This window comes from Cuculus canorus, chromosome 2 (genome assembly GCF_017976375.1).
Source record: "Cuculus canorus isolate bCucCan1 chromosome 2, bCucCan1.pri, whole genome shotgun sequence".
Classification (NCBI taxonomy): Eukaryota; Metazoa; Chordata; class Aves; order Cuculiformes; family Cuculidae; genus Cuculus; species Cuculus canorus.
In genome coordinates, this window is record NC_071402.1 from 25,750,746 (window position 1) to 25,768,989 (window position 18,244).

General features: G+C 42.8%; 1 protein-coding gene across 2 annotated transcripts in view; it reads right to left on the minus strand.

The window, feature by feature from the left end:
• LOC104056783 (neural-cadherin) overlaps positions 1–18,244 on the minus strand; it is a 54,329-nt gene that overhangs the window by 34,598 nt on the left and 1,487 nt on the right. For both annotated transcript variants that reach the window (XM_054060339.1, XM_054060340.1), the window contains exons 2-6: positions 4,624–4,818; positions 3,931–4,156; positions 2,414–2,618; positions 1,917–2,028; positions 208–457 (exon numbers count right to left, since the gene is read on the minus strand). In XM_054060339.1, the coding sequence (XP_053916314.1) occupies positions 208–457; positions 1,917–2,028; positions 2,414–2,618; positions 3,931–4,156; positions 4,624–4,818 (988 nt within the window). The remainder of the gene's footprint in view (positions 1–207; positions 458–1,916; positions 2,029–2,413; positions 2,619–3,930; positions 4,157–4,623; positions 4,819–18,244) is intronic.

Consider the following 18,244-nt stretch of genomic DNA (forward strand, 5'->3'; position numbering starts at 1 on the left):
ATATGCTGGTATCACAACTGGTGGATTTTTTGGATACAATCTAGAAATAAAGGGATAGCTTCTAAGCCTTTCTTCATTCAAATTACTCCTGGATTTCACTGGCACTTACAGCCACACAAAACAAGTGACCATTCAGCCAAGTGTTATTAAGGTTACACATAAGAACAGCATCTTTAAAAACCAAAGCAGGTGTTCAAGCTGGCTTACACGGACTGGGAGAAGACAGGAGCCTCATCATTCACATTGGCCATTCGAATCCGCACAGACGCCGTCCCTGTCCGAGGAGGATGTCCTTTATCGACAGCTATCACCACAAACTCATACATATGGTTTGCTCGCTCAAAGTTCAGCCTCTGGTTAGAATTGATGACTCCATGATGCGTGATGGAAAAATCAGTGCTCTGGATGAAGTAAGTGATCTCAGAGTTGGAGCCAGAGTCACAGTCTGTTGCAAGCACTATTAAAGAACAGGTTTAAAAGAATGATCACATTGCATAAGAGGTTTGGTTACACTATTTTCTACCAAGAAAACTTCAGATAGTTGTGGGGTTTTTTTTTGACAACAGACGTCACCTAAATCTGTTTTATCCATAAAAGCCTTATTTTTGTGGTAAGAGTCTGGGAACTCAGCAGGAGGCTGGGAGCAAAAAAGCAAAACAACTCTTCCCCTCCTCCAACCCAGCCTGAGTGATCACAGCAAGGCGCGTTTGCAAGAGAGCCGTGATCCCAATACCGCACAACATGATTTGTACAAATAGCAGTCAACACTGGTAATTACCATATAATCAATATGCACGTTGGTAGAGCATTATCAGTCATAAACTGTGTCCTCACTCTCTCTGGGGATGCTGTTCAAATTTAATTAGCTCCCAGCTATGTTATAGCTAAAGTCCTTTTTAATCACCTGGCACTTCAAGGTACAAAGAGTGATTAAACATTCCTTCCCAGCAAGTGTTTTTTCAGTAGGTCGGGTGTCCCATTTGCTCAGAAGCAGAAAATCAGCAGAACAAAAAGAGCTACAGCACACAGTGTTTTATCAAAAGCGATGTTTAAGAGCAGGAGCTCACCTCTTTAATTACCCTGCCAAAGAATGAGGCTTCACATCATACCCACTACCCACATTGGTATTAAGCAAACTCCTTATTCTACCAAGAGGACACAAATGCAGACATCATGGTAGCACACAGCCCTTTGGAAGTGATTTCAGTACTCGCAACAAGCGCACCGACACCCTGGCAGACAGCTACATCATCATCTAAAAGTGAGATGAAGAAATATTGCATTTCTTTTTCTTTGTGGGACACCCAGAGGTTGCAACATCTTACCCTTCAAGGAGCTACAGCCAGGGTAACAGATGCTTTTTTTTTTCCTCTCCCTGAGATGACGCTTGCTTTGGCAGCCACAGTCAGTGGCACAGCACTCATCTGGCACAGGGTACAGGTGACTGCATATATGGCTTCTTTGCAGCCACTACCAACACCAATCTCCCCTTCAACACAACCATAAATATAAACATTCACAGGCTTTCCAAAGGTTTCTCCTTTAACACTTTGTAAGTCAATTACACAGCATTGATACCTATTAGGTAAAACTAGCTGCCCACTTTAAAACCTCTTTTTTTTTTCTTAATGCATTAAGAAGAGAAAACAGTTACTGTTGCTTCCAGGATACAACAAGATCCCTCCTTGAGCACGGTTGTGCGACCCAGCATGGTGGTCCTCACCTGAAGACACTCCCAACTCTAATTCCAGGATACCTAAAAGCCATCTACAGACCTCCAGGAAGACTATCATCCACATCTTATAAAGGCATTGCCCACCATGGAAGAGCTCCCACTTCCTCACGGTAAGAACATGAAACCCAAACTGACAGGCCCGTGGCAAGTCTGAAATGAAAAGTAGCAGGACGGTCCTCACCTTGCAGGAGAGACGTGCCGACAGGAATGGTTTCAGGGATGTTGTCTCTGCTGTAAATTGAGTGCTGGAATTCAGGAGAACAGTCATTTTCGTCAGTGATATGGACCATAACCTGAAACAAAAGGACATGCTGAGAGGGGACTTTAGTTTCTACATTTAGGAAAAAGGCACCTTGTTCCGGACACTGCCTGGGCAGACACTGCTTTTCCTGCTGTCCCATCCTCACACCTCTGATGTTAAACTTTTCCTCACACTACTGTAACGGAGATGTATTATCTCCTTCAGTTTCAAGCAGACGGGAGGCAAAATCGAGCGAAAATAACAGGAGGCATTTGGCAGAGCCTAGACCTGAACCCCAATCAGAGCCCAGTCTTCTGCCTATACCATAAGGTCTCCTCCCTCCCAGGCATCTACAAGAGTTTTTGAGGCTATCTCTGTATGTGACTGATAACAAAGATTGCAGAGACAGTGGGTAGAAAGTGAAGTGGTCCACGTACCTCAGTCACACTGCTAAGAGTGCTCTCAACTTCCATAGCTTTCAGTAGGAGGTGATAGAGGTGGTGCTCGCTCTCGTAGTCCACAGAATGGGTCAAGCTGAGCTCTCCGCTCTCCTGCCTCACCCTGAAGAGCCCACTGGGGTTCGTCAGCAGAGTGTACGAAAGAGGCTGGCTCTGGAAAGAAACAGCCTCAACAACTGCTACTCTGTAAAGAATGAGAGAATGAACCCTTTGCTTCAAATCAACAACAACAAAACCTATCTCCTGAGCACACAGAAGAAGAAGATTAGGATGATGAAAGGTGAATCACTCACTTTGTCAATGCTGGGCTCAGCTTTGTATTCAGGCTGGAAATCTCCATGCTAGAGGAGCCCACCCACCCTCTCTTCTCTCACCAAACTGATCCCTGGACATAGCAGGGCTGGAGTAACAATCCATTGCAACACTCTACAAACACAAAAACATCTTGTTCTTTCCTTTTGTACCCTTCCAAATACTAGCCAGCAGTTACTGGTTTAGCTTCAGTTACAGAGGTAACTGAGGTACTACACTTTTCACTTTCTTTGAAGCTGTATATTCAGAAACCGAATGAGTTCAGGGATGGACAAGAAACCCACGAAACACATGGTCTTTCCAGGTCCTGCTGCCCCCCTTGTCAGGACATGAAAGGAATGTTTGCCTGCCTACCGTCACTTATGTTTTGAAGCTCCATCTCTCACAGCAGTTAATGGCCAGCATGACAAGATACTTTAAGCCCATCTCAGTGAAAGCTCCAGGGAAGAAGACAAATTTCCCTCCTCCTCATTCAATCTCTTACAAAGAGTAAGTGGCCCATCTCCAGCAATTTTTCCTACTTCATCAGCTATTTTGAGGCTTCCTACTCCTTAAAGGCTCTATGGAACTGCTTTAAGGCTACTCAGTGCCTTAAAAACTCACAGTGCTTTCAAGCAGCTGAACAGTGATAACAGAACCAGAGCCAGCTTGGCAGCATCTCCCCACTGTGGCTTGGCTTAGCTACTCTTCGCTCAGTGGCAGAGCCCCTTGGAGTCTTAGCTGTATCGGTTTGCACTTCACACGGGCATTGTAATCTCAAGGGTCTGGCAATGACTTGCTTTTCTAAAAAATTACATACAAGTCAAACAACTCCAAATTCGGTTAATTTAAAGACAGTATTTTTCAAGCACTCATTTATATCCGAAGCATTCCAGGAGATGCGTAGTCAGGAGTCTGGCTGTTCTAATTCACAATGCAATGCAGTGAGACCCCAAGCACATGAAAATCATAATTTCAGCAGAATTCCAGCCTCCCAGACTACAGCATGTGCCACACTGGAGACTCTCAAACACTAGAAAAGCCATCATTTCTTTTAGAAAACACAACACTATTTCTAAGGTGTAGTAGGCAAACATATATGCATAGAATTGAGAAGCAACAATACAAAAATTTCACTTTATTGTGCTCTGTGAAGTTCCTCTCAGATTGGAGGGAGGGAGCTCACCTAACAAAGTACAACTTACTTTTCTCCTGCTGGAGTATTTTCAGGGACAAACACAGTGTAGGACATGTTAGTGAACTGCGGAGGTCGGGAGCCTGCCAGGATGGAAATGGAAGCGTAGGGGCTTTTGTTGCCATACTCATCGGTGGCTTCCACAGTAACCACGTACTCCTTGTTCCACATCAAAGGCAAGCCAGTAGTCATGATAATGCCAGTACTCTTATCTACTCGGAATCGTTCTTCACCACCTATGAAAACATGCACAAAGCTGGTCTGAAAAATGCCCTATAGCAAGAATACTTTCAATTTCACTATTTTAAGGTACGCTATCCTTAAATCATCTACCTATGTCCTTGCATGCACTTCTTTTTTCGCCCTCTGTTTTTGCACCTTATCTTTCACTCACACTGTGCTCTATTGACTGATGTGGTGTAAAAGAGATGAGAACAGGTGAGAAATGGAGCCTTAAGCTAACAGTAAGGCTGTAATTGATTTCAAAATAGAAGTAAAGCAAAGCAAGCAGCAGCAAGAAAAATTACCATCCACATAACTGTTATACTTAAAGCACCTCCAGCTTCTACTTGCTATACTTTCTGTATCTTTAAGGATTCCCCAAGGGAAAAATCTATCAACGAAATGATAAAATGGAAAATTGTTAAGAAATATCTGCAACTTAACAGAATGTTACCATTATTTTTTTTCAGGATAGACCTACCTGCAATGAGTGTGTAAGTTATTCCAGCACTGGTGTTTTCATTATTACTGTAATATGCGACGAGCTGGTAGATGAAAGTGCCTTTTCGGGCGTCTGGATCGACACGTGCCAGGTAGGGGTATGGGTACATGCCCCAAGACAGAACTTCCTCTTCAGGGGCAAGGAGTGTCACATGGCAGAGGTACCAGTCGTTATCTACAAGAGATGCATGGATTTCTAGACAGCTTGCTCACAAACTTTAATTGGGAATGTTTAAGATCTTATCCATTAGTACTGAATTGCCCATCACATTCATCCTACTGCATGCATAAAAAATTCAATACAGATACTGACTTTGGCACCTTGATGTGCATTATATGCAGTTAGTAACTAATTAAAAACACTTCCCATAATAGCTTTCAATTAGTTTGATATGCATATTAAATACTGTCAGTTACAACACTTGCCATGACACAGTTTTAAGTACGTACGCATCCAGACTTGGATGAAATTTCTCCTTTTTGTTTTTGACAAACAGTGCCAGTTTTACCAAATCAGATTTAGGATTTATTAAAAAGTTTCTCTTAAAAATCAGTGGAAGTGGTAAGCAGTCAAAACTCCCTAAAATTCTTCAAGCTCAAACACAAATTTCTTTAATTTTCTCAAACCATTGGATATTCAAGGAAAAGCAGACATGCCTTCCCCTCCTGCTCCAGTGTCCCATTTTGTTCCATGTGAGTGTAAAAATGGCTTTGAAACCAACCCTTTCCAGGGCAAAACCTTGGGCTTTGCTTCTGTGGGGAGAGGAGCCAAGAGGCAGGTCAGCCCGCAGCTGTACCCAGCGCCAGGGAGAGAGCAAGCCCCGTGTATTGGCAGGGGAAGCACAGACAAACTGCTCTCTGCTGGGCATGGAGGATCTGGAGTTGGCAGCAAGCACCCCTACCTGAAACTCTGGACAAATATGGCACATCCACTGACTGCACCTGTATCACTTTTGTGGCAAAGCGACCTCTGAAACAATGGGTGCAGACCACTGCATCTGCCCAACCTCAGACTGTCAGACTTGGAAGCAGCCTGGAAGGACCACACCACTGAGCACCTGACCGAGATTCCTGTCTGATCTCCAACCAGAAGCATAGTCCCAGGGCTTTTGGGTTAACAGTCAGTGGGACAACTCCTTGGATCACCCAGATCGGCTCCTGAGGTGGCAGTGCCACTGCTAGCGTCAGCTCAAGAAAAGGGTGAACACCTTACATGCAGAAAGGCTGTCCACAGAGAAAAAAGAGAAAGAACCTCCTACTGCAAAGAACTTGTAGAGATTTAATCACAGTATTTGAGTCAAGGTCTTCAGATTGACTTCAAATTAAAATGAATATATTATTGAATATATAAAATACATTCAAATAAAAATAAAGAAACTAAATGTAGAAAGAGAGGGAAATAGAAAAGCAGATATACGTCTGCCTGATAAAATATGATCGCATACTTTAACAAACTCACTGAGGTTGCAGGTCTGTTAAAGGCTACATCACTACCAAAAGAAACACCCACCCGTGTATATGTATGTCTCATACAGGAAACTTTCGATCTCTGCCTTCAGGAAGGCCACGTGTCACATAGAATGGAAGAGGACAACAGCATGTGGATGTTGCCTTTGGCAAGGAATAAGCTAGAAATTCCAAACAAATTTTAACTCTAGACCTCAGAGATCCAATAGTAAATAAAAGTCTACTCACAGATAGAGACATGCACTGACACACAAAGCCTGTAGTTACAAGCAGCCTTATCCCACAATAAAAATACATGCTGCACAAACTTTCCAGATGTAATCATTCCCAGGAGGGAAAAGACTTCATTGAAGTCTTGTGGACTTTAAAAAGTATTTTAAATAATTTAAGACACAGTTTCTTTAGCTAGAGGAAATTCTCAGATTACACAATTTCTGCTTTTATAATGTACCAACATTGCACACATGGGAACATTTGGTAAATAGACTCATCTAAGAATTTTTTTTCTTTGTATTCCTTGGTGTAACACGAGGCACAACCCTCAGAAACAGCCAGTGGCTCACAAGAGCAGCTGTAGTGTCAATACTTCATCCATAAAAAAGAGGAAGAGCAAAGAAATACACACCCATTCACCCATTCACCCAGTTATAGGCGGTGTCATTTTGCTGGGGCCAAGTAACTGAATGAAAACTTCTAGGCACAGGGCATTAAAACATATCTTTTTTCATCCACTGGTCTAATTCAGACAGTTCAAATTTCTCTGGAAATTAATATCTGGTTGAGCATTTCTCCCATTTAGTGAAATCTAGAAAATTATTTCAAAGAATTATATTTATACGGCTTATTCCTTGATATTGTCCCATGTACATGACTCAGGTGTTAAATGTCAATCAACAACAAAGTCATAATCATGTTGTGAGAATTGTAAAAACCACCACCACGTCAAAACGTCAGCCCTAAACCAGAGCATTATGCTTTAAAAAAGACAGACAAGGCAATAAATTTCACTGATTTCAGGGGAAATATTCATGTTGTTCAAATTAATCACAAATTTCTGGGCTTTTAAAAAAATGTTACCTTCCTCCTTCTCTGAAATATATATTTAAATAGATTTGTAGAATTAATGAATCATGTAGGTTGGAAAAAACCTTTACGATCATCAGTCCAACACTTAATATAACATTACAAAGTCCATCACTAAACCATGTCCCTAAGCACCACATCTACACAGCTTTTAAATACCTCCAGGGATGGGGACTCCACCACTTCCCTGGGCAGCCTGTTCCAATGCTTGACAAACTCTTCGGTAAAGCAATATTTCCCAGTATCTAGTTTAAACCTCCCCTGGTGCAAGTTGAGGCCATTTCCTCTTTTATTTGGTAGAAGAGACCACCACCCACCTCGCTACAACCTCCTTTCAGGTACCTGTAGAGAGAAATAAGGTCTTCCCTCAGCCTCCTTCTCTCCAGGCTGAACAACTCCAGTTCCCTCAATAGCTCCTCATAACACTTGTGCTCCAGACCCTTCAGCAGCTTCATTGCTCTTCTTAGCACGTGACCCAGCAGCTCAATGCCCTTCTTGCAGCGAGGGGCCCAAAACTGAACACAGGATTTGAGGTGTAGCTTCACCAGCACCAAGTATAGGAACATGATCCCTAGTCCTGAGGGCCACACTTTTTCTGATATAAGCCAGGATGCTATTGGCCTTCTTGGCCACCTGGGCACAGTGCTGGCTAATATTCAGCCTTTGCTGAACCTTGGTAAAATTGTGACACTAGCAAACCCTCGGATGACAGAACCACAGGATGACTGAGGTCAGCAAGGAGCTCCAGAAGTCATCTGCTCCAATTGTCCTACTCAAGTAGGCTGAGCCAGAGTCAGTCGCCCAGGACCGTGTCCACATGGCTTTTGAATATCTCCAAGGAGGAGGGCTCCACAACCTCCCTCAGTAACCTGTTTCAGCAAACTAAAGTTCTGGGGACAGGGTTTCAAGAAAGATGTGGACCAGCTGGCAAGTATTCAGAGAAGAGCAAAGAACACAATCAGAAAACGTGGCTTCGAGAAAGGTGGAAAGACCTGGAGATTTCCAGGAGACTGCAAGGGACGTGCTAACAGGGCTACAAGATGCTGAAGGACTGATGTGTGGTCAGTCAGCTGTTGCCCACTCCATGAAACAAAAAGTAAAAAACTCTCACTCCCAAGGGAAAGATTTGCATCAGAAGTTGGGGCCAGGGGAAGAGGGGCAGAATTCCCCAGCAATTTTTTAATTATAAGGATAATCGAGCACTTGATAGTGGCTGGAGAGGTGAGAAATCATCCATCGATGAGACCTTTAAGACCTGACTGGACAAATATCTGCCAGCAATCACTTTGTTATGGCAAAGCCTGCCTCTAGGCAGGGGCACAGTACCGTTAAATCCTTTCCATCACACTTGCATCCCCTTGCCCTTCAGCTCTTGCATCTCACTGATTTCTAAAGCTTACATGTTCATGTGTCACTCGTTCCTCCACAGCCTGAGGGAATTTCTAGCATATACAGTCTTCGGATTTTGTGTTTTTCTTTGCTGTTTGCTTAAAGGTAAGAAGTAAGAGGAGGAGTGAACATTAGAAACAGACAGCACCACACACAAAAGGAAAAACATAGGATGAGGCCAGACCTGGAGAGCTGTGGCACAGCAGCAGGTGGCAATAAACTTTAGACAACAAGTGGAACACCTTCCTGCAGCTGAGACCTGGCTCACTTCTTCAGCCCCTTAACATTCACTGCTGCTTGTAAGGCTTAAAGGAGCAGAGCTGTTCTCTCTGTGCAAGTAAGTAAAACTTAAATGAAGAAACCTGCAAGCATGCTGACAAAAAAGCCCAGGTTATCTGCATACAGACATCAGAGCTCTAATTCTGGCAGGGAGTGAATGGAAGCAGTGAGGTGGGTATCGGTCTCTTCTCCCAAATAACACGTGATAAGACAAGAGCAAAAGGCCTCAAGTTGCACCAGAGGAGGTTTGGATTGGATATTAGGAAAAATTTTTTCACCAAAATGGTTACTAAGCATTGGAACAGGCTGCCCAGGGAAGTGTCACCATCCCTGGAGGTATTAAAAGACAGGTAGACAAGCTGCTTAGGGACATGGCTTAGTGGTGAACTTGGCAGTGTTAAGTTTATGGTTGGATTTAATAATCTTAAGGGTCTTTTCTAACTTAAATGAGTCTATGAAGAAAAGATTATTATAAAGGTCAGGTTTAAGTGGGAGCAACTCCCAAACTCTAAAAAAAGCAATGCTGAACATGCACTGGGGACTAACTTGAGGCCGGTCAAACAGCCCTATTCTGCCCTGTCATTCAGAAAAAGCTGTTCAGAAGCAGCATGTTGAGCTTTCACTACTCAGGAGTAGAAACAATTCTGTTCTGGTAGCTGTCTCCTCTTTGCATAGTCACCAGACAGGAGAAACTTAAGGATTTTAAGGTGTTACAGACACATAGCAATCAAATCCTATGGAAAACTATTGCATTGACTTGAAACAAGTCAGTGAAACAAAAATAGTTTGATAAAGTATGGGTTTTTTTCCAGCAATGCACTGGGTTTTCAACTGTCATAACTGCAAAGGCATTAACAGATCAAGCCTCTGAAATCAATAGTGTTTTATTTTGTTCCACTGACACAAGTGCAGCACCCTATTAAATCAAAATGCAACATCACCCAGTGATGTTACAGCTTACCCACTCAGTCAATATGAATCATCCACTGAAAACAAGGAAATAATCAGGCAACCAGGATCTACAGCATGTGAAAAAAAGACTATCAATTAGATAAGACACCTGCTCTCTGCACCACGCATTTGAAAAAGAGTCTTGGTATGATCAGTCTAGAAGAGAACATTAAGTGGCTGGTTTTGCTTGAGGTACCGGTATACGACCAAGGCTTCAGTTCTACCCCTTGTTTACATGTAAGAAAGGCACCTCAGGGATGGTATGAAAGGGATGTCAACCAACCATCAGCCGAGAGGAACCTAAGTAAAAGGGTTAGGACGTAGCAAGTGCAAGATGGGGGAACTCACCATGTGGCCATTCATGCAATAAAAAGCTGCTAACTTTCTGTCTTTGAGGGCTAAAGACACTTCAGCAGATCAGAGCAGATATACCTGTGCTATTCTTGGACTAGAGCATGGAAACAAAGAAAGTAATTACTATAGTAATATCCTTACTATCCCAGTCACAGAAACAGAACTCCCTTGAAAGCCCACAAACCATTCCATTAGCATGAGAGTGAACAGCCCACAGCCACACAACAGCTGGGCAACGCGACTGTACCAAATGCTTTATCTAAAGTTATGTCAGTGGGGTTCAGTTTTCCCTCAGTGGTTAGCCACAGCCAGCAACCTCAGCAGACCAGCCTGCAGAGATCACTTTGCATGATTTGAATTATATATTTCTTAATATACACCAGCACTTGGAGATGTTATCTACTCACACACCACTTCTCCAGCTTTAGAAGGCAAGGTCTTGCTTACCTCAATACTACCTGCAGACTTCTCCAGTGGGACCACCAGAATTGCCATCAGGAAATGCAACTGCAGGTGCTAATGCACATGATGCCGTGAAAAAGGCCAAACTCAATAATCAATACTGATTTGATTTTTAAGCAGGTATTGCTTCAATACATAATACAACGCCGGACACACAGGGAATCATTTCACTTAATGTGTGTCCCTTGAGGCTGGTTTCAGGACTTCTATACTGGTTAAACTTACATATTCATATAGATTCCGAGAAACACTGGTTACATATTGGGGAAATATTGGTTAAACATAAATAGAACTCATTATCATATCTTATCATCCACTCTCGAATGTACTTCACAGTTCCTTTGTGTCTTCAGAATCCTGTCACGCTCTTTATCTTACCTCCTCACTGTGTCTCTTGGCAAGCTCAGGTCTCTCCTTTGTTTCTGCTGGGAGACTGTCCTTGTTTCAACTAGTAAACAAGCTAAACTCCTGTTACAATCACATTCTTTCTCACTGCAAGCTGGCCAAGATTTGATTCTTATTATTCTTATTATTCTTAATAATTTATTCTTTCCTTCCCACACATGGGCAGCAAAGTTAAATGTTCAGCCGATATTTCACTTTTTGTAGGAATGCAGAGCTCCAGTGAGTACCTCCATCTCACTGGGTATCTGAGACACCCAGTGGGGCATTTGTTGGGCAGCAAAGACATCTCTATAGACTTATGTCCATACATCAGTGGAAAAGCTTCAGGCAGATGCAGGAACAAGACTGCAAAATCTATTGTATCTTTTCTGCTACCTGCCCTTACCTTTAAAGCTTGACTGTAGTGTCATCCTCTGCTTTTTAAAACGTTTTGGGTTTTTTTATTTGTTGCCAGAGGAAGGCTCTGGAGCACTGTCAGGCCTGTGATTACAGAAGCAGTGGCTTTGCCTCTGCCCTTAAATCTACTGTTTCTGTGACCGGCTGTCCACTACTGCCCAAGAGGATTAAGAACCCTCCACAGCACTGCAGAGAAGGTAGTAGGTACAATTATTTATGGGACCCCAAAAGCTTCCACATGACAGGGTTCTTCATAAAACAAGTCTTTTGCTACAGCTTGGCATGTTAATAGCCTACTAATCACCATTAAACGATGCTATTAAATACTACACAATCTATAATTATTTGCAAGCACATCCACTGGTGAGGAAGTCAGACCATGCTGACACAGTAAAAACATCTGAGGAGTCAGCAGCACAGAGGACTTTTGGGGGATTTTTTAATCTTCTTTTTCTGAAGCAAAGTGCTGTAAGACACAGCTGCAATCTCGGCATTTAAAAGTTGTTTCTCTTTGCAGATCATTTAGGTCTTATTGTTGATATAAAGGAGAGGCATGCTCTTTGGGTTTGTTTCCTTCCCTCACAACTTCATCTTCCACTCTCTGGACAATATTTTTCACAAAACAGGTGAAACAATACAGACAAAATAGGCATTTGTGTGGTACAGCACACTCCAAGACTATACTTACAGCACTGAAATGAAATGACTTGCAAGGTCTCTTGTCTGCCAACAAAAAAAAGAGGCTCGAAATATATAATCTCAGATTCTTGGAAGATTCCTAAACATTTTTATAGGGGCAGCATCCTTAAAGAAACCCAACATCCTTTGAGGAGCCTATGACTGGGCAAGCTCCTAACTGCTGCCTCTGCCTTCCTGTCGGTCCCACGTAACACAGCATCTAATCTTCCTTATTAAAGTGGCATTTATTAAGTTTAAAGTAGTAAGTGTGGGGCATAAAAGATCCTCCTCCTGAGAGGCAGAATCCGACTGCTGCAGTGGTTAGGATTCACCCCACTTCCAGTCTCAGTCTTTCTGCAGAAAAGCTACAGGCGTTTGTTCTTGTGTCAGCAGTCCTTTAACACAAGTAAGTCTCTTCTTGAACTTTGTTTGAATGTTTTTAAAATAAACTGTTGCTTGCTGAGGCCTTATGCAATAAGAGCTGTTCCTGTGACCATACTTTGGGTGTATTAACTTCTTTCCAAACCCTTTAAAAGTTATTGTAACCCGTCAAATATCAGGGTTTTTTTTTTTCATCAGTAGTAGTGTGTTCTATATGTTCCAAGAGACATCAAAAAACCAGTTGTAGCACTATTTCTTGTTAACACCATTGTATGCAACTGTAAGAGATGCATCTCAAACTTAGCAGCATGTGCACCTTTGCTAAAGGTGGAGAGCAGCATTTCGAGATGCATTGGGATTAACCAGAACAGCAGCCTCCAAAGGAGCAGTGTACCAGTTCCTGTGCTGTGTACTAAGAAATTAAAAGGTAGAGTTGATACCCTACATTCCAGTTCTCTTTATATACCAGATTTCTAAACAAAAAAGTGCATCCATAGTCGTATGTACAAACCACGCTTTACTCTGCTGTCACAAAGGTCCTTCTATCAGGAACACATAAAACAGGGAGGAGTGTACAGTTACAGTAGCAGAATCCCAAGTCTTTTCTATCAGCCTGTTTCCTCAGGTCAAGTTTTTAAAAGGATTTAAACTTTCTGCTTTACTTTCTCTTAAATTTTGGACCGTTTCCACTGGCAATGCAACCTCACTGCTCAGGCTAAATGTCCAGTAGTATATGCACCAGTATATGCTAGTACGCACTAGCCAGTGTCTCACTACCTTGGCAATGAAACACTAAGGAGTTTAATGGAGTTTAACTGAGTTTAAGGAGTTTAACTGGGAGCCACCACTACTCTCCAGTGAAGACAGCTTTCAAAACCTATCAGAGATGCATGAACGGGAGCAAGTTCTGTTCCACTTCAGAATCGTATTCCCAAACAAGGACACATGCACATCTGACTAGGGACACTTACATGAACAAAGTGCCTGTGCAAACATGGTAGGTATGAATTTTGAGCCTCCCATGTGTAACACAGGTGTGAGAAGGTAGCTGCAGATCAGTCAGCCATGAATTGCACAGTGCTCTTGCAACATGAGACAAGGCTGAGGGTATGCAGGTATTTCTGGCACAATATAGCTTTGATCTGGGTCTGAAACAGATTTTTAAACGCCTTCTTGCTGTTGTAATGTAATGAAAACTCAGAAATATTAAATCATAAACTGTATAAAAAGATTTAAGATGTTAACATTAAGAATAAAGGGCAAAACAGTCAGTTTTCAAGGTCTCCTATCGCTTTTATCTTTAACTTGTTATGATAAAGGATTTCTCATAATTTAAATAGCTTCTTATGTACCTTACTAAGAATATTTGTAACATAAACCTTACATTTACCTCTGCAGTTTTCAAGCCTCTTGTTGGTTTCCCAGCTAGACTTTATCAGACATTTTTACCACTTATTATTAGTCATTATAGATTTCAACTCTACTTTTTTTTACAGTGAGATTCTTCCAAAGATACATACAGACTGGGTAACACAATAACCTTCATCCTGGAGCTTGCTGTTTTGTCTAATGTTCCATAGCCACGAAACCAGTTTCACGGTTTAAGTGAAGCAAGGCTTTTCACCATCAGCACCTGAATTCAAAGACATAGCAATGGTACCTACAGATGGTTTTAATCAGTCTGATACCAGGAGAGGGGGGGAACCAAACCAGCACATGGTATGACCTCTGATCCCGATCGCCAGGTCAGATTTCTGTTTCTGGAGTCAGGTTTATTTTGCTCTAAAAATGGCAGGGGGTGCCAGCAAGAAATGGGCCAATTCTGGCTCCATAAAAAGGAAAACTGACAAACCCTAAGCTATATTTTCATTTGAAATCATAGCCAGCAACACGTAAGGATTACTTTTTACTTTTGCAGAAGCTGCATTCTACAGATGGAAAGGCTCTCCCTTCCCAGCAGGCATCCTGGTGGAAGTTTTGTAAGACAGTGCAAGGGACTCAAACCACATAATGTTTCTGTGTGCGGTCTAGGCTGCATTTTCAGGAATTTCAAAACCTGACAATGCCTTTTTAAAATGTAGTTTGCTCCTAGTGACCCATAAGGCTTCAATACTGATAGTATTTTACAAGAAAACACAATAGCAGAGGAACAGCATTATGGTACAGCCTCCTCAGTCAGGTTTAAGATCTGTCTCCTTGGAATTCAGTTACAGTAGTAAATAATTGTTATCCCACCTGAAACAGAATAGGGGATGAGACCCATCTCAATTCCAAAACATGAAAATACTGAACAGCCTTGCAACTGTTTCATTAATTTCTGCCATAAACTAACTGCTGGTGTTTATCTCTCAGATTTAAAGGGTTGCTAGCCTCAAGCTTACTCTTCAGAGCACAGCAGACGTGCTGTAGGGGGAGAGATTTGTCGTGCTGAGCTTTCCAGTCTCTCTTGTTAAAGAAAAATAACATTTGTAGATTATGGAGTGATTTCTTAGCACGAGTGTTTTCAGTTTGATAGCACGTGGGCTGTAGCTGCAGTCTTGGGGTGTGCAGGAGCATGGAAATCACTCAGTGGATCTCACTATTCCAAGCAAACACAGCATGTGCTCAATAAGCCCTTTGTGGCAGGATTTTAAGATTAAAAACCAAACAAACAAAAAGCCAAAACAAAACCAGAGCTGAGCATCTGCTAGAAATGAAGCACAGGGGTAAGAAACTATTTTCCTTCACTTTTCGCAAAATGATACGCAAAGCCCTTAACAGAAAGCTTCTACAGAGCATGCACGAGCACTTGTCACCCGTCAGAAAGGACAGCTGTGGGAGGGGGAAGAAGTCCCATCCTGTGTAAGTCAGTAACAGGTGAGGGGGCTGAGGGAACTGGGGTTGTTTAGCCTGGAGAAGAGGAGGCTGAGGGGAGACCTTATTGCTCTCTACTACTACCTGAAAGGAGGTTGTAGGGAGGAGGGACCTGGCGTCTTCTCCCAAGTGACAGGGGACAGGACAAGGGGGAACAGCCTCAAGGTGTGCCAGGGAAGGTTCAGACTGGATATCAGGGAAAAAATTTTCACCAAAAGGGTCACCAGGCACTGGCAGAGGCTGCCCTGGGAAGTGGTTGAGGCACCATCCCTGAAGGTATTTAAAAGATGGGTAGATGACGTACTTAACGATCTGGTTTAGTGGCAGATAGGAATGGTTGGACTCTATGATCTCAGAGGTCTTTTCCAATCTGGTGATTCTATGATTCTAAGTGTGAGAACCCATGTAGATGCTTGCAGGTGTGGGTGGGCTGATGTATATGAACAGAGGCAGACCTGGAAAGGGAGCTACATCCCTTACGACTCTTCCCACCCCGCACAGCCATTCCACGCTCAGGCTAAATGCTGTTCTGATGGTGCTGTAACAATTTCCAGGATGCATCCTAGAAGAAAATTTGGATGAGCAAATTGTGGATTTGTAGCTCCTATCTTTGTGGCAGAGTCTTCTCTGATCTCCAGGTCCCAATCACACAACTACACAGGCAGAGCCCAGCACAGCAAGGCTTTCAGTCACGGAGGCAACCTGCCAGATTCCTGAAGAAGCAGCTAACTGCTCTGTGTTAGGTGAGTGAGACAATTCACAGAAGGTGCGCCAACCTCTCTGTGATGTGCCAAGTGTAAACTCAAAGGGAGGACTGTATTTTCACAGGGCAAGCTCTGACGTCCCCACAGAGCAGAGGGCAGCCCCATACACGTCACTGCTCTGAGTACTGAGCAACAGGTAGGATCCAGAATTATTGTTCTCCACATTCAGTTTGCTTCACTATCTCAACCGCATAACGTTGTCTTCCTAGGACTACAGTTGCAAGAGACAGTACTCTCAGTTATTATCTGACCTCTTCTTTTTTTTTTTCTAAGTGCCAGAAAAAAGCTTTGCTTTTCTTGCGAAAAAAAAAAAAAAACCCAAGACATGCTTCACTGGAGAAGCAGCGTCTGTCAAATGCCTAAGTCCGTTCACAATTTTACATAAGAGTTGGCAATTAATAAGGGTCCAACAGTTTTGGATTTTAATTAATGAGATGATTAAAAGTCTGGACATGCTATCGATTACTATGCGAGGCATGATGAGAAAGGAGGAACAAACAAAAGTTAATTCTTTTTGGGTTTAGACAATTCGCCAGGTTTCTTCTGATAAAAAAATGGATGCTCAAAAGGCCTCCCACCATTTTGTCATCTTCCTGTAAAATAAGTGGCCAGAAAAAGATCCCAAGTTCATTACTGTACAAAGTTATGAGATAGTTTTGATTTCAAAAGTAGCTTAAAGTAGGGTCTAAATGACCTTGTCCCACTTGATCATTGAATTCCTTTCTCCCTGAGGGTCATCTCTTGTCAATACATTATTAGTGCACAGACAGTGGTAAAAACATGTTGTACAGCACCAGACTGGAGAGGACAACACGATTAGTCATTTGTACAATGCTGCTCACAAGGTTATTTGCTTTCATTATAAATAAACAAGAGAATCAAGCAACATGTCACCTTTCCAACTCCATCTTCAGCTTGAACGAAAAGTGGCACTTGCAGTGTCAGATGATTTGTTTAAAGTTAGTATTTAGAATTGCTGTGCAGCATTTTTATTATGCCAAATGTTTCTCACTCGCATGTCACAGCCCATTCCTGCAAGAATAAGTCTCTGGGACAGAAGACTCTGAGATTCTCAGCCTGCACACGTTGGAGGATAGTAAAGATCACAGCCCCACACACCCCAACACATTTGTTTTCTTCCCAGCTCTGTGTTTCACAATTCCTGAGCATTAGGCTGTAGAACTCATTTACAGAAAACTGTAAATATTCCCTCTACAGTGAAGTTGTAAGCATCTAAGAACAAACAAACAAATGTTAACCAGTAATGTTATCGGAGACCTGCGCTACAGTTACAAATGCACTATAGAACTTCCTCTGAATAAGTCGAAAGTAACACATGGAAAGGACAACTCCCATAGCCATAATGCACCTCAAGCTTAAAATGGTTTGAGGAGTTTAACAACTCTAGCCATTCTCTTTTCTGTGTTATTGGGAGAACCATATGCAGTATGCAAGCTGTTGACGTACAGAGGATTTACACAGTGGTATAAGAAAATCTCAACTCAGTTCTCTACACCAATTCCCAGCATTGCAGGTTTAGATTATCTTTATTCCTCTGCTCATGCGCTGCTCTGCCGCTACGGTAGCTGCCTCCCAGCACCATTTCAGAGTGCTTCAGTGAATCCTCGCCCAAGGATCTCCGAGCGCAGTGGGCTGTAGCTGCAGGTCTGTAAGAACGCATCCCCAGGCCAACGTCACCTCTCCTGTCCCAGGTCACACAGGACCACAGTGACGTGAAGGGACTCTCTGGCAACTCCCCCTGCGATAAGACAACCTGTCTGTTTTAATGTGCTCCCCCCTTTAACCGCTGGTTAACTCATGAGCAGAACCCCTTCAGTCCTACAGCAGTGAATTTGTTGCAACAGGAATTCCTTGCAAGACAACAACCAAAATGCCAACCATCATCCACGTTTCACTCATTCCTTCAAACTCATGAGGCGAAAGCTTCTCTGCATTCCGGAGAAGAGCCAGGATATCCCCACGCCACCAAACCTGCCTGGGGGTAGCTCCCACACCCACCACTCCCCGCACTCACAGAGGGCGCGATCCCATCTCCTCGAGAGACAAGTGCCCACAACAGCTGTGCCCAATCAGCGTCTCCCATCCCACAGGGACATGTGACCCTCTAGGAGATGGGAC